The following is a 20291-nucleotide window of genomic DNA, read 5'->3' as shown; positions in this document are numbered from 1 at the left end:
GCTGAACATCTTAACTGCAAATGTTCCATGGAACTCATCAGCACTGACATTTATTATTCGAGTGACTGTGGTTGAAAGTAAAACAGCCGCACGTGTGGACAATCACGTGTGTTTTTGTCATTCGTCACCTGAACTTATCGATCCCTCATGAGTGTGTTAGATGATGTAACAACCACAGAATTGTGTGCATGACATCCCGGAAACCCACATTTGCACATGCAATGGAACGAGGCCTGCTATTGATTTTCAATGCTCATCCTCAGCTGCAGTCGCTGGTTGTGTCATGAGGGAGAGGCGTCAACTGGAAAACACTTTAGGTTCAATGTTCCCTTCTAGTAAATTTATATTGTGCTCGTCACTGATGCTGTGGTGGGTTTTCCAGCAGCTCTGAGCTAGAGATAACATCCTCCCCTTCACAGTGGCCATTGTAACCAACCCCTGGACAACATTGTGCATTTTTAGCATTGCAGCTCTGTGCAAGGAGCTGATGTCACAGCCTGTGAGCGAGCAGCACCTTTTGTCTCTCCTCACTGTGGCAGAGCATGACTGGAGACGAGGCACTGGCCTGTTGAGTGTCAGCCAGACTGAACTAAGTGACAGCCAACAAAGAAACAAAGACAGGAAATACAGCAGAGGCAAAGAAATAACTGATAGGTTCATTGTCTGGTATCCTACAATAGCCACTCTGCACATTTAGTCTCGTAGATTTAAGAAAAAACAGACACTTCTTATTATAAGTTGTAAAGAATCTCATCTGTTTTAATCTGAATATGTCAGTATAGTTGGAAAACGATGAGCAGATGCTTTGGAGAAACAGCATTCCTCATACTGGTGGTGTTGGCAGTGTAGTTTCACAGAGAGCATTCTGTCATTAACTGTCTGTTTTTACAGCTTCCCTGTGTGATTCGCACTGAATCAGCACACTGGTTTGTCATCCTCACATCATTCTTAACGAGGCCGTCGTAGGTGAGAGATGCAAAGAGACTCACGTGCACCTGCACATGTATCACCATCATCGAGCTGCCGGTAAGTGCCTGTCCCTGTAAGCAATCATACACTGGGATCTGTACATAAACCCTCCATTCATTTTTTTAATTCATTTTCGATGTGGTAAAAAAACTAGGGACGGGAGTTAGGTATCAGTTGGTATCAATATCCAATACTGGTTAAAATCACTGGATCGGATATAGGACAAATAATAATGTCAAATCTGATACAATCCAAAAATCCTATATACATCTCATGCTTCAATATCTATGCACGGGCTTTAAAAATGTAAACAAACATCAGCAAAAGCAATTTAGTTGAGTCATGTTTGAGCTGTTTATTTCTTCTTTTTGGGAGAATATTTGTTACCCCTTTCATGCATAGCAGTCACTAAGGTGGACAGCTACTAACTCAAGAGCTATTTTCTTGCATATATGTGGGTGTTGATGATATAATTGCACACCAGTCACCACCGTAGACCTTTTTCCGGGTTCTCCGGTTTACTCCCACAGTCCAAAAACAGGCAGATTTGGGAATGAGGTAAATTGGTATGAGTGGATGGTTGTTTGTCTCTATGTGGCAACCTGTCCAGGGTGTATGGACAGGTCATGTCCCAGCTATGTCAGCTGGGATTGGCTACCTCGGTAGAAGATGAATGGATGAATGAATTAATAATTCTTGACCATAAATGGAATTCACAATCACAATAACTATAAAAATATATTCAGGATTTGTTAATTTGTAAAGGGAAATGGGCGGAAACTTGTGTCCAAGCTCTACCTGCATTTTAGAGACAAAGACAGAGTTGAAATCGTTGTGACCTTGATCTGCACAAGGACATTTAATTAAGTTGACTGTTGACACTGTGATAACATTCATCCTGTGCAGTTGTTGCATCCAGAGATCAGCTGTTGAAATGACTCATGTCACTTTATCACACAGACACACACACCAAGGGTGAAAATACTAAGAGGGAAATAAACTCATTCAGCTTAGCTGCAATTTCCAGTAAAAAACAACAACATAGATGATAAAGTGGAAGACAAAGCTCTCTTTAAAAACTTTAATGTAGACAAAACAACAGAGTGACATAAAAATAATAATAATAATGATGAAAGGAAAGTGGCATGCATAAACTATTAATCTCTTGTTTCCACATGAGTTTTTTTTTTAAATTAAGGATAATATTTATTATACAGTATTTACAGCATAAATGAAAAGTCATGGCAATGTAAAGCAGGACTGACATTTTCAACACAAAAACTTAAAACTGCAGAGGAAACAGTCCAGCACTGGTTTGAAAAACAGATACTGTGCTGGTTCATTTGTGCAACTAGCTGCAGTTTCTTTCAATCTATAACGTTTCCTTATGTATTTGACTTTGTTTCTTTGCGCTTTGACGCATGAAGGTTTTAACGTTGTCACCACACTGAGCTGAGATCAGTCAGGTTTACCAGGTTTAGCACAGAGAGACACTGACAGGGGACGCCTGACCTTCTACAGATGGAAGCTGTGCTGGGTGTTTGTCATGTGACTGACAGTAAAAACAGCTGATTTGATACAGTCAGTCCTGGAATTGAGTGTCTTTTTAGCTCATGGTGATCATCTCATATTTGTCTTTCAGACTGCTGTCCTCATCGTCGTCTTCCTCCTCCTCTTCCTCCTCCTCCTCCTCATCCCCGTGGGGCTTCTCGGACTTGTTGTGGGAATGGTGCAGCTCAATAAACAGGTAGTAGACAACGGCCGCAACCACTCCACCCACCATGGGCCCCGCCACAGGAATCCACCACCAGTAGTCTCCAGTGCTGCAAACGGCAGAGAGTAAAGAGCACAGAGGTCACTGCAGGTCACCAGAGCCATCACTGGATCATTTACACTCACTGACTGCATCTGTTCTGTGCATGTGACATTATATAATGCTGTCACATGCCACCAGCTCAGGTCTTAATCTGGTTACTTTGGTAACACCTGAATAAATAACCATCTACTTAAAGGCCCAGTGTGTAACATTTAGGTGAAATTATTTCCATTTGACATAAACTGAATATAAAACAATTACACTGATGTTTTCTTTTATAAGTGTACAATGTGCTGAATGTAGGATTTTTGTTTTCTTTACTACACAATGAGCCAATTTCACTCAATACTACCAAACACCGTGTTCCTTTTGGTGAGGTTTTACAATGGCACACAATTCCCATAACATTTTAGAGATCAATAAAGTTTAATTGAATTGAAAAACAAAGCACTTGTCGCCCTCACACGTAATCAAACACGCGCCATGAAGAGGACTGGACAGGTCAGGGCACGGCATGATGGCGAGCGAGTAGGGAAAGATAAGTTTCTCCTCGTGGAGGTATTCACATTATTTTCAACTGGAGAGCAGAGGGAAAAACAACATTTCGGTAACTTGTAGACTGTGTCCCGGTTCAAAAATACTTTCTACGGCGAACAACAGCAACAGCAATCTGCTGAAGCACCTGGAGAAGCGGCATGCTTCGACAAAGTTAGCAGCTAAGGTAGCTAACGCAGCATCCGAGACCTAGAGTCACAGCAGCGAGCACACACCCACTCCACCCACGCAGCAGCGGTTGGAGTTCGAAAGACAGACCCATAGCCAAGCACAACTTGATAAATCAATAGCACGGTATGTTTAATTGTTTATTTTGATCTCTTTTAGCAATATCAGGCTATTATTCCAAGCAGAAATTTTACAGATAAAAACACGTGTTTTTCCCCTCAAATATGTAGTGGAAAACATGCTACTTATCTATGTCAAGGTTTGTGTTTATTTTAATCAACAGTTTGTATTATTCCGCATCAGTACAGAACTGAAATGACGGCTTGAGGGGAACTCAATCAATCCTTTACTTAATGGGAGCATGTAACTGAGTTACCAACTGAGTTACTTTTTTACAAAGTAACTAGTAACTGTAACTCGGTAGATGGCGCTTGTCATAACTCTTAAATATTCCTCACAGACTAAATGAATTTGATGTTGTGTAAAAAAATCTGTTTTAATACAACACATTATGTCACATTTGTATAAAGTTACACATACACTAAAGGATTTTTATCGTAACAGTGCTAACCACTAATCCACCATGCTGTTTATATGTACGACATGCAATGGGCTGTCATGTAACACGTCATTTTGTCAGTTAATCAACATTTTCACACACGTTTCAGTATTATACATTCTGTAATTCATGCATAAAATCCAAAGCCTATGCAATATATCAGTTAAGTATATAAATCATTTGGAAGACAATCATTGTAGCATATTTTAACGTATACAAACTATTCCATAAAGATCGCCTTGACCATTGCAACACATACTTTTTACTATTTGCCTGTTCATTTACTTAATCTAACTCACTCAATAGACCCAATACAGTAGTAGAGTTACCTGAAAACCTCCATCCCCCACCCTGCCACAGCTGTGAATAGTCGGGGTCCCAGGTCTCTCGCCGGGTTCAGGGGGTATCCACAGTTCAGTCCCATGGAAACACCGATGGCCATGATGATCAGTCCGATGGCGAGAGGCTCCATGCCTTTAGGTGCGCCAATGTTTCCACCGTCGATGATGGCGAGGATGCACAAGACCAGCATTCCTGTCCCCACCACCTCAAGAAGCACAACGCTGTTTTGTTGACTTCACAGAAATACTTTTAATATGATGAACATAATTAATAACAGCATTAAAACATAAGAGCAAACACTAGTAAATTGGCCAGCTTTTATTTTCCTCCCTCTCCTGCAAAAATCTAATTTCATATTCAAGTCTATGCATCTGTATGTGCAAACAAATACACGAAAAAGATTCTTCTCTTCAAGAGAAGGTTTATCATAAGTGCGGTGAATTATTTAAACAGAAAGTATTTCTGTACCATGACCTGTTCCTCACCTCCAAGTGCTATTGCTACATTTCGCTGACTCAGGAAACATTAACATAAGCACAGTTAGACGTCGTGTTATTTTTGGCTCACTGCACCAAAACCAAACAGACCGAAAAAGGGGGTTAAGTATAGATTTGGCCTCCCAGTTAAAACCACTAAATGGGTAAAAACAAAACCTGAGCAGAAGTGGGAGTGTTCTCAGACTAATTGGGCCAGTCAATGTCACATTAGTCAAATGAATCAGAGTGTGCATAATTTAGACTCAAAGTCCTACAGACAATTCACAGTGGAGAGGATGTTGTTGATGTCACTTTGTCACTAGAGCTCACCTGATCGATGAAGCCGCCCAGGACTGACAGGTGTCTCGCAGGGTATGAAGCAAAAATATGACCTGTTGCATTGATTCCTGTCACTGACAAAATCCCACTGGTGAAGTCCATGAAAGCATCTGTGCAGAGGACAAATGGCCATCTTTAGTTTTAAAAAGCTTTTAATGTTCAGGAGAACACTTGAAACTTAATTCTATTAAGATGTATCTTCTATTAAGAGTCTGAGCATCTTTGCTATCTTGATTTGTCTTCTTATGCATAATGTGCAAATTAAAAAAAAAAACTAAACTAAACTAAGTAAGCATGTATAAGCTCAGGTGTATTCACCGTAGTATAATCCAAAGACTGTAGCAGCTCCAGCGAAGGCGCCAAGAAACTGAGCAAGGACATAGATGGGAAACTTCCAAATCTTCAGTTTGCCCAGAATCACCATGGCCAAAGACACGGCGGGGTTGACGTGGCCTCCTGGGACAGAGGACAAAGGACAGAGAGGGTATGATATCCTCTTAATTAGTAGCAAGGAAGTCCAATTTACAAGAGGCAGCAGAGGGAGAGCAGCCCTAGGGACAGAGCTGGGTTTTGTTGTGTTTGTTCATGAAGCAGAATAATGGCCATTTGTTTGAAAATGATGCTATAAATACAAAACAAAAGAGCAACATTCCCTTCTTTCTTTTTTCTTTTTTACCAGTCTCTTATCACATGGCTTGTTTACTACAAGTCTAAAATAAAAAAGACCTTTGAGAAAAGTCTATGATCTGGCTTTGTTAATATTAATAAATACTATCGTTTCTTTCTGATATAGAACTGGAGATGCTGCTCAGTGGAAGCAAACAGACAGACACATGTGAACATGGGCCTGTGATCAATGGACTTTTGAAGGACATTTCGTGCCCAGGGCGATGAATGACCCCAAAGAGGCTCTGCACTAGCACGAACAGATCAATGGTCAATTCACATCCGTTGAATCTGAACAGGAGTGCTGGCTCGTTCCTGTGGAGACGGCACACAGTTGGACAGGAAGCCAGGAATATTATTACACACTGCAGACCACGAGTGACAACGGTGAGATTACAACACATGCAAACAACATGTTTGATTTCACGGCAGCAGAGAAGCTGAATATGCAAAAGAAACACCTAGATTATGAAAATGGATGATGTATTGAAGTCAGTTGACAGGATCATGATCAGTTGAGCAAGTAATTGATCTGGACAACGTCAATAATAATTTTTCATCGTGGTTTTTTTTTTTTTGTTATGCATCGCATCTGAAGTACTATATACATATAAAAAAACTACTTTCAAGCATATAAATAACAAACAAATATGTGAAATCACGTTTACCTGACACTCCACCAGCCACGTATACTGCCATCATCAGTCCCACAGAGAAGCCGATGTGGACAGACAGTGGTTCACCCAGGGTGTTTCGACTGAGGACAGTTTGAGCGACTGAGCCACAGCCAAACAACTGATGGAGAGAAAGAGAGCGACAGGTTTTTACACACATACTCTCGTATTTGTGTGACTTGCATCTCTCACTAAAAGAAAGGTTGTTAAAACATCTGAAGTCTAAGTTCACTGGACCTCAACAAATGAAATGAACATGAACAACAACCAAAAAAACAAGGAGGATATACATCGCCAAAGCTTGTCAACCTTCTTAATTAATGCTTAGTGGGAATGAATGAATGATCAGTTACTTACAACCAAGACAAACGTCCCCAGGAATTCTGCCAGGAATTCCTTGAGTATTCCATGTTTGAGAGCACAGCGTTGCCTCATGCTTCTCCTGTGTTGTATTTCCATGTATCACGGTGCAAAGAGCCGTCTAAAGTGCTGCCTGATGTCCAGCAGCGTGAACCTCTGGAGTTGTTCAGAGTGCTCGTGTGGAATCTCCACCACTGCTCGATCACTCAGCCTCTCATCACAGAACATTGATCCATTTGTACAAATGCACTCTTCCTATGTCAGTGGTGTCTGTCACCATACAGCCACTCACAGCAAAGGGTTCAGGTAATCACCAGGTGAGATTTGGCTTTAAATTTCTGGTTTTACTCATGTTTGTCGTCACTGAGACAGATTCATGGAAACATCACACAACTGAATTTATTTAGTTTATGTTTCTTTCCATAACTAAAAAAGGATTTTGATGAGATTTTGTGGTGATGTCCCAAGGTAGAAATAATTTGATTTCAGTTGAGATCAGATCCACATCTGGATTCTTTCTTTTCCCATAATTGTTAACCTCACCAGATACATAAGTGTACTGACACTGTAGGAAACTATGCAGCCTTGGTGGAGGATTGTACCTTCTCGAGTTTCTGGAAGTATATAAACATGACTGAATGTCGGTAAAAGCATGTTTAATACATTTATTCACAAGCTTAAGATTTGAAGTTTGCATTATATTAACTCACACAAAATAAAAACATAGTTTGAGTAAATAAGTCAGAGTTTGTCAAGAATCAGTTTGTTAGATGTTGTGGTTTAAGACATCATAGAATCACACCTGAGTTGTTAATATGCATTTGTTGTTAATATTATAAAATCAACTATTCCTCAATCAGTCTGAGCCAAAATCGTCCGCATCGTTCAAATCGTCCTCCACAACCTTAATAAGAGGAGGAGATTTCTTCTTACGCCTGTCAATGCAAAGAAAACAACAAATAATATTAAATGTAATGATTTAATGGAACTTTATCAAACATGGAGGCTCTGTGGCAGAAGGTGAGCGGTTCACCTCATTTCATTCCGCATTGTGCTCAGTTGGCCATGAAGCTGCTCGTTGGTCTCAATTTGTTCGTCCAGTTCTCTCTGCAGCTTCTTCTTACTGTGCTCCAGACGCTCAATCTCCTCCTCTGCCTCATCCATCTGCCTCTTTGCCATCTTCAGCCTCTGAGTCAGCTGCAGAGTTCACCAAAGTGAGAAACTGCTGTTTCTGACTGCTTGACTTTTTTTTTTTCTTTCTTTACAGTTGTATGCCATTGTTAATCTTACCTGGTCTCTCTGGCTCTGCAGGTTGACGTGCTCCTCATCCCCCTGCATCTTCATCTCCTTCACTTTGCGCTCCAGCTTGCGGTTTGCCTGCTGTAGGCTGTTGTTCTCCCTGACGAGGAGGAAAAAGCACCAAGAGATCACATCACTGCTGCAGCGTCCTGTAATTCAACACCTAGCAATAGTATTTGGACCAGACATCCTCTCACTCTGACCACAGGGAAAGTGATAGGAGCAACTAGTGTCTGATGGATCTATTATCCAAAGTGTCTTCTAGTGTTCCAACTAGTAAACACAGACTCAAATATATATATATCTGTCAATATTTGAACACTGACTGCTCTTCTCCTTGCAGCTTCTCCTCCAGTTCCTGGATGCGGCTGTTCAGTTTGGAGACTAGTGAATCCTGGTTGGTCCTCTGCGATCCTTCCAAATGAGTCACTCTGCTCTTCAGGTCTTTATTCTGACAGATCAAAATGAAGGATGTTGTAAATAAGGTACAAATATACTGTGTTTTTATAAATTTTTGGTTTTTCTTGTGGAGAATGGACCTGCCTGAACATGGTGTGACATTATTCCTCTGACCTACAGGTGGTGGTAATGTCACACACAAAGAACACAGCAGGTTTTCCACAAGGATTTTTTTAACAATTGCATGGAACCCATTTGTTTGGCTTTAGGATCAATGCAATGAAATAACTGAATGTGAATAAGAAAACCTGAGTGGATATCTTTAAGTAAGTTTACACATACATTTCAATGACAACACTGCGATAATAACAGATTATCTGTGAGGCACGTACAATAGGTTTGCTGAGTAACGTATAGCTTTGGAGAAGCAGTGGAAGTTTTACTACTAAAAGTAGTTTGGGGAAGATCACAAGAAAAACTGAAAATGTATTTTTCTCATGAACAGTTTGTTAAATATTGTAATAATATTGTGCCCCTCTGTCCTAAGCCCCTCCCACCCGAGCACAGACAGGCACACACATTTCATACAAGAGGCAGTTTCTCCAGTTCACCACTGACTTTCATTTTTTTATTATGTTGTTTTTGCTCAGTAGAAAATTCATTAGCAGGGATATCAGACACCTTGCCTGCCCAGGCTTTAACCTGGGAGTCATAAAATAAGGTCTATTGACCAGATTTTTCAGCTACATCTCATGCTCACGGTCAAAGGGATTGAGTTTCTCAGTTCTCACATGGAAAGTTGACAAGTTATCAAGATAACAGATTTATTTTGTCACGGATAAATCTGGTATGTTCCAGAGGACATTTACAAGCCTAAACTGCAATAACAAAGCTTTTAAGGGTTAGAACCAAGCAAATATGAATTAAAATAAATGCCAAAGTTAATACAATCATAGATGTATATGGAGTCTCTGATTGAGGGTGATCTTTAGTATTAGTGGAATTTGTGCTAAGAATGATGAAGCGGTAGATAATGGATGGATGGATGTCTCTTGAGGTGGGGGCAGAGTAATGGGGTCAGAGGTCAGTACCTGTCTCTCAAGACTCATCTTGTCACACTCCAGGTCCTGTCTGACCGATCGCTCCTGCATCAGCTCGTTCCTCATCTGATCCACCTGTCACACACACACAGAGAAACAGTTTTAGTTATAACATTAAACATGAAGCGAGAATGTTTGGTAAGTCAACAAGGGCAGAACAAACATATACATGTGTATGGTTACGTTCCTTTTTAATTGAAGAGAAGGCCATACATTATTACAAAGCACGGGACAAGCTTTCCCAGGACAAATGAAAAGTTTCCAGCTTAACTTCCTAATCCAAGAGGAAGTACCGTCTGTTCTGAGCGACCACATTAGAATTGAAGGCTAGTTCCTCTCTCTAATAACATCCAGAGGCCCAATGAAGGGGGTGTGAATAGTTGCTCATAATAGTTAGCTCTTATTTGTCTTCACTCTGCACCAAAAACAGTGTCTTGTATTAGTTAGTCTGCGGCACAATTCTCTCACTAATGACGGCCTACTTTACAGACACACTGAGGATCTTTATGACTGCATCGGATGAAGAAAGTGAGAGGAGTTTATCGTCATGTTTTCAGGCAGTTACAAAGTGAGTGAAGAAATAAAAACAAAACTTGTTCAACAAGCAGGTCTGAACGCACCAATCAGCGGCTTTCAGGGTCAAAGGGGGAAATCTGAGTACTCAGCTCTACATCTGTTTATGATAAAACAGATGGAGGGCTGGGTGTTCACACCACATGCACATACTCTGTCACTGAATGGTTGTTATTCATGTTTTTTTTGTAAAAAGGGAGGAAGTAAACCTGCCTGCTCTTTGGTTTTGTCCAATCTTTCCATCAGACGGTCTGCACTGCCGCGCTCATCATTGAGATCTTCTGCAAGGCGACTGATTCGTCCCTGAGAAGAGAGGAGAACACAAACAACACGACTTGGGTGTGGGTGGAACACTGTCTCCAGCTTATAGGAAAAGAAAAGAAATGAAGCATTAAAACATTTCTGTGCAGATGTGAGTGTTTGACCCTTGAAGAGGCTGAATGACAGACAGGAGATCCCTGAGAACAAACACCCAGACAGGTCTGATAACTTTACACAGTAAACATGGGCTTCATCGGCTGATACGCAATGTCAACAGTGAGCACACCAGAGTCACAGTGCAATGTTTTGTCATCAGCAAGACAAACAGTGCTGAGCTGTGAGATGTTGTTGCCAGGGCTCATTACAGTGCCCTTACACTTCACAGGAACAAGTGAGTGCAAATACTGGCACCTGAACAGATAAACACTTCACACTGATAAAGCATATTTGACTCTGTGAACAGCACAGAGAACCGTATATTAATGGTATTTACATGCAAATAACTCCAGTATATGTTGTGGTTTAATTAACACACAAATAAACACATTTCTTACAACAATATGTCTTGTATTGTCTCTTGTATTGCGTTATAGACAAGGTTTAAGAATCAGGGAGAGAAACACCATCAAGTTTTGATCCTTTTGATTCCGATGTCTGCTAAATGAGAAAATACTGTATTTAACCAGATGTTTACATCAGCATTAACAATGTATCATGTTTATTGTTTATGTTGATGGAACTGATATGTCTTTTTGACATTTTGTGCTGTGTCAAGGAATGATTAGACTATTCTTTATGTTCTGGCTACTTCTCAACAGGTTTCATGTGTCTGGGACATTTACCTCCATGAGTTTGACCTGTCGGTCTCTGTCGTCCACTGTGGCCGCGTTCTTCTCCTCCAGCTCCCTCACCTTCAGCTCCAGCTGCTGGACTCGCAGCTGAGCGTCCTGCTGCTCCCTGCGACACCGCTGCAGATCCTCCTCCAGAGGAAGGAGCTGAGCACAGGACAGAGATCACTGAGTAAACACATACTACGAGATAAGGCAAGGCATGTTTATTGGACATTGTTAAAAAAACACATAAAGTCTGAGATAAAATGTGTAAATTGGAAAGTTTAAGCCAATCCCGGAGGATCTTCATAGCAAAGAAATTATGAAACAAAGGATATAAATCCTTTTTGCCTTGTGTTTGATTCAGCTTTTATTTTGATGACTAAGATAGTTGAACCTACAAACTGAAATATCTGAGAGAGGGTGAGAGCGTGACCACACCTCTTCCTGCAGTTTTTTGGCTGCCTGTCGAAATTTCTCCAGCTCTGCTCCCTTTTCCTGCAGCTGCCTCCGCAGCTCAGCCAACTCCCTCTGATTCTTCTCTTTGGCCTCGTCGACCTGGTTCTGAAGTACGTCGGTGGACGCCTCGCACTCTTCCATGATGCTATTCATCTGAGCACACAGATAAACAAAGAGCTTCCACAGTATAAGTTGAGTGCCTTGCATTTGAAAAAGGGGATGGAAGATAACGAGCTTCAGGGTAAAGATAACATACTTTTTGGATCATGTTTGTCTACAAAAATGCATAATTTTTACCACAGGACTCTTGTGTCACCTCTCACCTTTCTCTGCAGTTGCTCTACAGCACGGTCCTGCAGCCTCCTCTCATCTTCTAGTTCAGTTTTTGTCTTCCACAGCTCCTCTCTTTGTTTCCTCTCCTCCTTGAGCTTCTCCTTCAGGTCCCTGTGCTCGTGATTGAGTTTGGTCAACTTACTCTGTCAGAAAAAAATAGACGAGGGAAAACTCTAGGAGTTCAACAAAAAACATGTCATGATATTAGCTATAGGCTTAACCAAGCTGTTTCTCTTTGTTAGTTGTTCTTCAGAACAGGAAACATGGAAGGAGAGAGGGGATGAAAAACAATAATGTACTTATGTAGTACTAGGAAAATGGACTTGTTATGCATCACTGACATGGCTGTTGCCATACCTGCACATCCTCCAACCGAGTGAGCAGCGATTGGTTGGACAGACACATCTCTTCCTCAGTCCTTCTCACATCCTTAAGCATTTCCTCCACCTGCTGCTTTTCCCTCTGAGGAACCAGACAAGGACATCTTTAATAAAACAAACTTCGACTTGCAAAACACTCCTCTTCACACACCCACACCTCCATCTCACCTCCAGCTGCTTTGCTCTCTGCTCCAGCAGTCTCTCCGTGGTCCTTCCCTCCTGGATTGCCTGGCTCAGCTGATCCACTTTCTTATTGAGGTCCTGCACCTTTCCTCTCAGCTGGTCTCTCTCTTGGCTCAGCTCCTTCAGCTGCACTTTAACTACACCTTTCTCCTCCTCTGCCTCAACCCTCTCTTGACACACTACAGCGTTGCTCTAAAGGGCAGGTTTGAGAAAATTGTGAGAAGTGAAAACAAACATATTCTAGTTTTTTGAAATAGAAGACTAATCAAAACAAGTGCATGCCTTCCCTGTTACCTCTTTAGCCAGCTCCAATTCCCTGAGCAGGTTATCAAGTTCCTGTTCATATTCATTCTTCAGAGCGGCCAAGTATTTGTCATGAGTTTCCACCTCTTCTTTAAGTGTCCCCTTGAGGGAACTGAGCTCTTTTTCCTGGCTGTGCAGCACTTCCTCCTGCTCCTCCTTCACCTGCAGCATCTCCTGGAAGTCTGTGCGCATCTGTACCATTTCCTGACACAAATACAGCCCAAAATGAAGAGGCTTTCCAGCTGCTGTTGATTTGTGGAGCACCTCTTCTACACCTGATTTCATTTACCTTCAGGAGAACGTCTTTCTCTGTGTTTATCACCTCAACGTGTTTGGCTTGGTCCAGCTCATCGTGCATCTCAGAGAGCTGCTGCTGAAGGTCTTTCATCTCCATCCTGGATCGTTCTCTCTCTACCTTCATCTGACTCAACCTGGCAACATATGAGAAAAACATGTAGACGGTTTATCCTGCTTTAGAGTTGCAGAACACTGCTGTATAGGACTAGATAAAAAGAGAAGATCTGCACAATAAATCCATATGATATTTGACTATATTTAACGGCCTCCATCAGAACACACATTAAAATAAACCTGAATGACCTCAGAGTCTTTGTACATGCCCTGTAAGAGACCGTGGAGCACAGCATTGAGCTGAAGAGTGTGGTAATTCCATGAGTTTATGAGTCTGAATAAGTGGAAGGATGCCTATTCTGTTAGTGATAGTGTTTGGACCCAATGGCTCCTGTGAGACCCTTCCTGTTGACCTGGGCCCTTTGGCAATGCGTGTTAAGCCTACAGTCACAAATCTGGGTTTTAAAATGGACAGTGATTTTAAGTCATTGGACTGTCAAATTGGTACAGTAGTGAAGTCCAGCTTTTGTCTTTTGTCCAGACAGTACGCAAAGGTGAAATCTATCCTTTCCAAAAAGCACTTTGAGACAGTAATGCGTCTTTATTACGCTTCGCCTGGATAACTGCAAAGTACTTTATTTTGGAGTCAGTCAGACGTCCCTCTCACGTCTCCAGCTTGTCCAAAGAGGGAAAACCTGACACCTATTTTAGCCTCTCACTCCACTGGCTGCCCGTGCACTTTAGAGTTCATTTCAAAATTCTTTCATTTGTTTTTAAATCCTTAAATGGTCTTGCCCAGCCTTACCTCTCTGAGCTGCTTCATCCTTACACTCCTGCCCAGTCTCTGAGGTCAGCTGATCAGATGCTCCTACGTTTACCAAAATCTTAACGGAAGCTCAGAGGGGACAGAGCTTTTTCTGTGGAACAATCTTCCACAGCATGTTAGACACGCCCCCTCACTGTCCACTTTTAAAACGCCACTTAAAACCAATTTTTATTCTTTGGCTTCCGACCCAGTAGGAGTTCTTGGTTTTATCTTTTTTTATATAGTTTTATTGCATGACTTATTTGTGTTTTTATACTTTACCTGTTATTGTTTTATTTTATGTTTTTATATTTTATTTATTTTATGTACAGCACATTGTTTCAGCTGTTGTTGTGGATTAACACAAAATTGTGTTAGATTGGGTTGGATTGGATTGTATGAACTCCAGAACTGCTACTTTCCTGAACAACCAGGAGGTCAAATTAAAGGTCAAACTTACTCCTTTTTAGTAGACTGAAGTTGTGCCTCAATTTCAGCCAGTCTGTCTCTCAGCTTGCTGAGCTCTGTCTGACTTTTGATCAGCTCCTCCTGAAGTTTCATTTTCTCTGTCCTGGCCTTCTCGCATGCCTTGGCGAGAGTCTTTTCATTCTGCATGACACAACAACAGAATGAAGGCCAATATCAGTGACAGGAAAAGGAAGTGAGTGGTTCGGAGGTGAGTCAGCAGGATGGGACAACACTGTACCTTCATTTCAGTTTCCAGTCTTTGCTTTAAGTCAGACACTTCCTTCTCCAGCACAGTCTGTTTCTGCTGCAACTGCTTCACCTCAGCAGCGTAATTCTACATCAAAGGAGAGGCACAGGATGTTAAGACAAAATCATGCTGAACAAATACCAACACTGGCTAACATATCATCCCAACTCTTACCTTCTCCTCCTCCTCCACATTCTTAGCAGTCCTCCACTTGAGCTTGTTGATCCTTTCGAAAAGCAGGTTGACCTTCTTCTCAGTGGTGGAGTCATCATCTGTCGTCCTGTGAAGCATGAATCATCATAATATCGTAATAGTGTAATGATAGTAAATAAAATCCCATAAATCCCATTATGTCCAGGCTCAGCGAACACACCACACATTTTTTGAGCTGGTGAGTATCTGTTCCACTTGGTATGTGGACAACATGTGTCTGGGTTTTCTATTGATCGGTTTTCGGCATACAATAGCTCCGATTTGGCACATTTTTGAAAACAGGCATTAGTGGATCTTATTAGTTATTTATCAGTGGAAAAAGTTCATGCTCTGCATTCCTCACTGCTGTGTCTTTGAGCACACACAGCTGGATCAGTGCACGCTTATCTGACTGCATTGCACACGCCTGAGCCCTCAGCTGAAAATGTAAATGTAACTCATTTATAAAGCTACAGTGCCTAATTTTAAGTGATTTTTTGATAATATTTGCAAGCAATACTATAAGACCTGAGTGAGGAAGCATTTGTGTGTATACAGCGGCAGCATAGGTGATGGTAAGAAATGTTTATCCCATCAAACTTCTAAATGACTTTTTTTTAGCGGTAAAACTTATTTGTCAAACATTTCCTGGACACATCTTTGTGTTTTAAGTCATACTCCAAGCTGATTGCAGCTGTCCTACTTTACTAGCATCTGTTTTTTACATAAAACAAAACACACTATGTGCAGTAATGTTGCCAGGTGACACAAGATCTAAGCAGAGAATCATGTGAAACTGATTGGGATATGACAATGGTTTGAAGTTGAACTGAATTTTGTTTATATTTAAAAGTTACACGCTACAGTTTTAAGTTGTTTCAGAAGAGTATTTTGATGTTTTTGTAAATATGCTTAATATTCTTCATGTCGACTGGAAGCGGAGGGAATCAGCTAGTCTGACTCTGACTCACAAAAAACACTAACTCCAACACCTTTAAAGCTTATTAGTTGGATCAGTTGGATCAGCTGTATTGCATATTGCCTGAGGGTAGGAGAGGTGGAGTCACTGAGTGAGAGGCATTGGACACTTGGACATGTCCCCAGGCTATCGCAGAGCTGACACATTGAGACAAACTTGGACATAACTGGCAACCTGAACTGTGATGTGACATATAAACAAAGTTGCCTTTTGGCTATGCACAAATTGCTGAGCTAAGCAGCTTCACATTTACTGTGCAAAAGCAAATTATTTCAATGTTCGAATCTGTCAGCAAGAACATAAATCTCTATTTCCCAAAATATTTAAACATTAGTTCAACTAAGACAGCTGAATGTGGAGGGGGACTCACCCATCCTTGAGATAAGTGAAGAGCATCTGTTTTGCTGTGTCTTCATTTGAGTCAACTGAGAGTTCTTGCTGTCCTTTCAGAAGATCAGGAGTGACCTGGTTAAGGGATATTCAGCGAATAAATAAAACATTGACAAAGCCAACGGTGCTCCTTTGCAGATCTCATTACCTGTGCATCTCTATCATCAGTTTCATCAGTCTGGTTACTACATGGTTTCTCTGTATGAAGCACTTTTCCATTGTGCACTTTGAGCAGTGTGCTGGGCTTGTTCTCCTTCGTTTGGCTTGTCAAAGAGCTCTCTCTGCTCTGGATTCGAGCCCCTGCTGACCCAGACAGATACATCCCACCTGGAGTCTCCCCCCTGATGCTCTTTAGAGATGAGGGTCTACTGGAGGAAGGGGAAGATGAGGAGGAGTCTGAGGTGCGACTGCTGTCCACACTCCGTGACCTTCGACACTGCTCTAGGTCCAGCCTGTTCTTCCGGCCACCCCTTCCCCTCTGCTGGCTGCTGTTGAACTGACTTATTAACCTTCCCACTGATATGATGGAGTCTGTTTCCACCGAGTTTGGGGACCTTGCAGGGACGTGTCCAAATGCGGGAAGTGTTTTGCTCCGGGCCACTTCAACTTGGTCTTCTCCTGGACCCTCAGCCGGCAGAGGGATCCTGGGTTTGGTCACGTTAACAGTTGGGGTCGTGTCAGGCAAAAGTCCTGATTGAGACACTGAGGCTGTTTGTGGTGGAATGATGAGGTTGAGGTTATTATTGTCAGGGTCATAAGGTCTTAGAAGCTCTGGGTGTTTCTGATAATGAAACTCAGAGGAGCCTGCAGCTCTCTGTGTCTCAGCTGGAGAGTGTCTCTCGTCCACAGACCTCCTCACCATGCCTGGGTTGTAACCAGTCTGGTGAGTGATAACAGAGATGTCCCTGTGGTTCTCCTGGCCAGAACTGTTTAAAACAACGTACGGTTGACCTTTGATTCCTTGAACCTGCACCCTCACTCCAAACATGTTCTCCTGACTTCCTCTGGGACTGTGTTGCTGCATGTAGCTTCTCTGCATCATGATGTCTGAAGAGCCACTGAGTCTGTGAGAGTCCATCCTGACTCCACTAGATAATTAGATGAACTATCAAAAGAAAAACAAATTGTTTAAAGAAAAAAACTGCACTGATGGAGGCAAATCCTGCATGGGAAAGAAAAAATCAGGGAAAATCTGAAAATTGATGCATACAGAGCTCTATTAACTTAACAAATGTGATCAGAACAGACAATATTCAGTGATCTTTGCCAGACTCAAAACTATTGCACTAAACCTCTAGGTCACTTTAAAACTGCAGTTTTTTACCCATGTAATTAAAAAAGTACATAGTTGAGTTCATAAGAATGTCCTCTAAAATGAACTAATTTAGCACTAACATCATTTATTCAAGATGTACAACCTGACAACTCTCCTGGATTCCTTATTAATTAACAGCTTATAACTAAAATACTTTACCTGTAAAAAGAAAGAAAGAAAAGAAAAAACTGCACAGGATGAGACTTAACCTGCATGGGAAGGTAAAATGAAAACTGATGAATGCTGAGGTTGCATCTGTTTACCAAACACTAGAGCGGGGTCGGAGCCATGGAGGAGCATAATGACTCACAACCAGGGAGCTCGTCACACAGCTGCACTCGTCCACAACAGAGACACAATAAAGACACACTGACAACAGCCTGATATTGCTGTGCAATGAAAACAGCTCCTTCAGTGTCCTAAGGACTGTGTACTATTGTGCAGTCAAAGCGGAGCCAACTGCATGACGTCCACAACTGGACAAGGTCTCCAAGGTGTTGTCACCCGCGTCATGGTAGAACACATGAGGAAAATGTCAACAAATATGTGACTGTGAGGCTGAGAGACCAGAACAGTGAAGGTCTTGTGCTGCGGACAAAACCTTATCTTATCAAAAGCACTGTCCACTACATGGATACTTGTGCAGCACCACACACAACAGCTTTTATTGTGCATTTACTAAGATAATTATTACATGGAGAGGCAAAAATATGTATATGTTATAATGGAATAAATGATTTTATCAATACTTAATAATAATTAACTAATACAGTATATCAGTTATGTTGTAAATCAATAGTAAGAGCCACGTCTGAGTTGCCAGGTTGTACAAACTTCATTGTATGTTCATACCACAAAATTAAAACTGCCATTCTGTACGGTGTACATGAAGCACAGGACATGAAAGGTTTTTTCATTAGCTCTAACATAAAAGTATTTTCCATAAAATTTTGAAGGCCATTGTATGTATTTATTAGAAATGTGACGATAAGAGATGACGTGCAGCGATTGTCACCATTAAACCCTTGAATAGGGATGTCACAAAACCACATTGTTGTGTCCAATACCGGTATCACAAACTCGATATCGATATCAGGTCGATACAGTAATTGTAGACCTTTTAAACTATCTAGCATTTAAAGACACATTCAAGCTATTTCAAAGACAAAAATTGTGTGTAAAAAATATTGTTCTCTCATGAAGAAGAAACAACTTTTTTATCTGTCTGGTTATTTTGACCAGTTATTGGACCAATACTGATAATGATTATAGGCTCATCCTTAATATTAAATCTCAGTCATAAATAATAGCTCACATCTGTTTGGTTTCTTATGTTGTTTCTTTTGTAATAAAAACAGATACATAGATGAGTTAGAAATCATTAAGAGAAAAATTGGGTGGGTTTCCACTTTGATGAAAATTCCATTTTCAACTTTACACAACCACTCCATTCCAGCAGACAATTAAACGTCATCAAAAATCCCCTAAAATGAACTGATTTGCCAACCGCACATTATTATTCCATTCATCTCCAAGAGATTTAAATACAATCTGGCAAGTCACCTGGAGCCCTTTTTACACCTAACAACTAAAACAAATCATTTATCAAACATTAATACGCTAGAACTTACAGATTCAAATCAAACGGTGGCAAAAAACTTGTTTTTGAAGTAGTTTCGGCTTCTTCATCAACTTCACACTATTATATTCACTTCAACTGGTCAATAAGGAAATAAATTAACGAATACAAGTGAAAATACAACTGAAGCGGGATATCTTAGATGGAACAGAAGAGATGAAGTGGATAAAAATGAGAAAATATTCCTCTTAACTATAGCGCAGAGAACATTAGTCTAAAAACAAAGTAAGCTACGCTGTCACTACAGGAGCAATGACGTGAATCTCTGCTTTCAGGAAAACGTGATTATGAAGAAATCGATATGAGATGAAACTTACCCGCTGTGTGTCCGGCCAGTGACTGACTGCGGTAAAGTCAACCGTCCATCGTATTTCCGTGGTCAAATCAACCGCCCCTGCAATGTGAGTGCGCAAATATTCTCAACTTTACGACACATACCCTGCACTTTTCAACCTATGTCCGGTCTTCAAAATAAAAGGGTTTACCGGAAGTGCGTAAAACAAAACAACATTATTATTAATAGTAATATGGTGTACATGATACATTTTCTTAATTAAATGATGCTTAATCGAGCTAATTAAAAAAATGATATTTTTTATATATGTTAAATATGTTATTTTTAAAAATAGGTCAGGGAATGTGTGTGTTTTTCTATGACTCTCCTTCTGTCTTGAAGGGGAGTCATAACGCCACCTAGTGATTTAAAATGTCATGGACATTGCTGATAATGGTGATGATGTTGTCTCTCTAAGTGATTTTGGTCCTATAAAATGCAACAAAACAAAGTTAACTAATAAAAACTAGAATCAACAATCTGTATCTGTATTGCTAACAAAGAAATGTGTGAGTGTGTAGGAGCAT

At 40.9% G+C, this 20291-nt stretch overlaps 2 protein-coding genes and 1 long non-coding RNA gene across 5 annotated transcripts; 1 reads left to right on the top strand and 2 right to left on the bottom strand.

Moving 5' to 3' along the window:
• Positions 1 to 2036: 2036 nt before the first annotated feature.
• On the bottom strand, positions 2037 to 7315 carry LOC122761374 (aquaporin-9-like). The gene is made up of 6 exons (XM_044016601.1): positions 6922 to 7315; positions 6559 to 6685; positions 5543 to 5680; positions 5216 to 5334; positions 4397 to 4614; positions 2037 to 2792 (listed from the first exon to the last, which is right to left on the bottom strand). Exons 1-6 carry the CDS (start codon positions 7021 to 7023, stop codon positions 2576 to 2578), a joined length of 921 nt encoding a protein of 306 aa, XP_043872536.1. The 5' UTR covers positions 7024 to 7315; the 3' UTR covers positions 2037 to 2575.
• LOC122761375 lies at positions 3277 to 11093 on the top strand. 2 transcript variants are annotated; one of them, XR_006358549.1, is made up of 5 exons: positions 3277 to 3634; positions 6018 to 6277; positions 8236 to 8708; positions 10212 to 10290; positions 10542 to 11093. It is a non-coding gene; the product is annotated as an uncharacterized LOC122761375 (long non-coding RNA). The 2 variants fall into 2 exon arrangements; XR_006358550.1 differs by lacking the exons at positions 3277 to 3634; positions 6018 to 6277 and adding an exon at positions 8035 to 8138.
• On the bottom strand, positions 7564 to 19842 carry LOC122761373 (cingulin-like protein 1). Of its 2 annotated transcripts, none has more exons than XM_044016599.1 (19): positions 19748 to 19842; positions 16625 to 17581; positions 16457 to 16551; positions 15090 to 15195; positions 14907 to 15002; positions 14661 to 14809; positions 13334 to 13475; positions 13036 to 13248; positions 12727 to 12933; positions 12536 to 12640; positions 12169 to 12321; positions 11828 to 11998; positions 11399 to 11551; positions 10509 to 10598; positions 9714 to 9797; positions 8550 to 8674; positions 8215 to 8323; positions 7958 to 8121; positions 7564 to 7859 (listed from the first exon to the last, which is right to left on the bottom strand). In XM_044016599.1, the coding sequence occupies exons 2-19, from the start codon at positions 17552 to 17554 to the stop codon at positions 7781 to 7783; spliced, it is 3171 nt and encodes a 1056-aa protein (XP_043872534.1). In that variant the 5' UTR covers positions 17555 to 17581; positions 19748 to 19842; the 3' UTR covers positions 7564 to 7780. The 2 variants fall into 2 exon arrangements, with proteins under 2 accessions (XP_043872534.1, XP_043872535.1); XM_044016600.1 differs by having other exon boundaries at positions 16457 to 16524.
• Positions 19843 to 20291: the final 449 nt, after the last annotated feature.

The sequence above is a fragment of the Solea senegalensis genome, unplaced genomic scaffold, assembly GCF_019176455.1.
Source record: "Solea senegalensis isolate Sse05_10M unplaced genomic scaffold, IFAPA_SoseM_1 scf7180000014697, whole genome shotgun sequence".
In the NCBI taxonomy this organism is placed as follows: Eukaryota; Metazoa; Chordata; class Actinopteri; order Pleuronectiformes; family Soleidae; genus Solea; species Solea senegalensis.
This window is presented reverse-complemented; position numbering and strand designations above follow the sequence as displayed.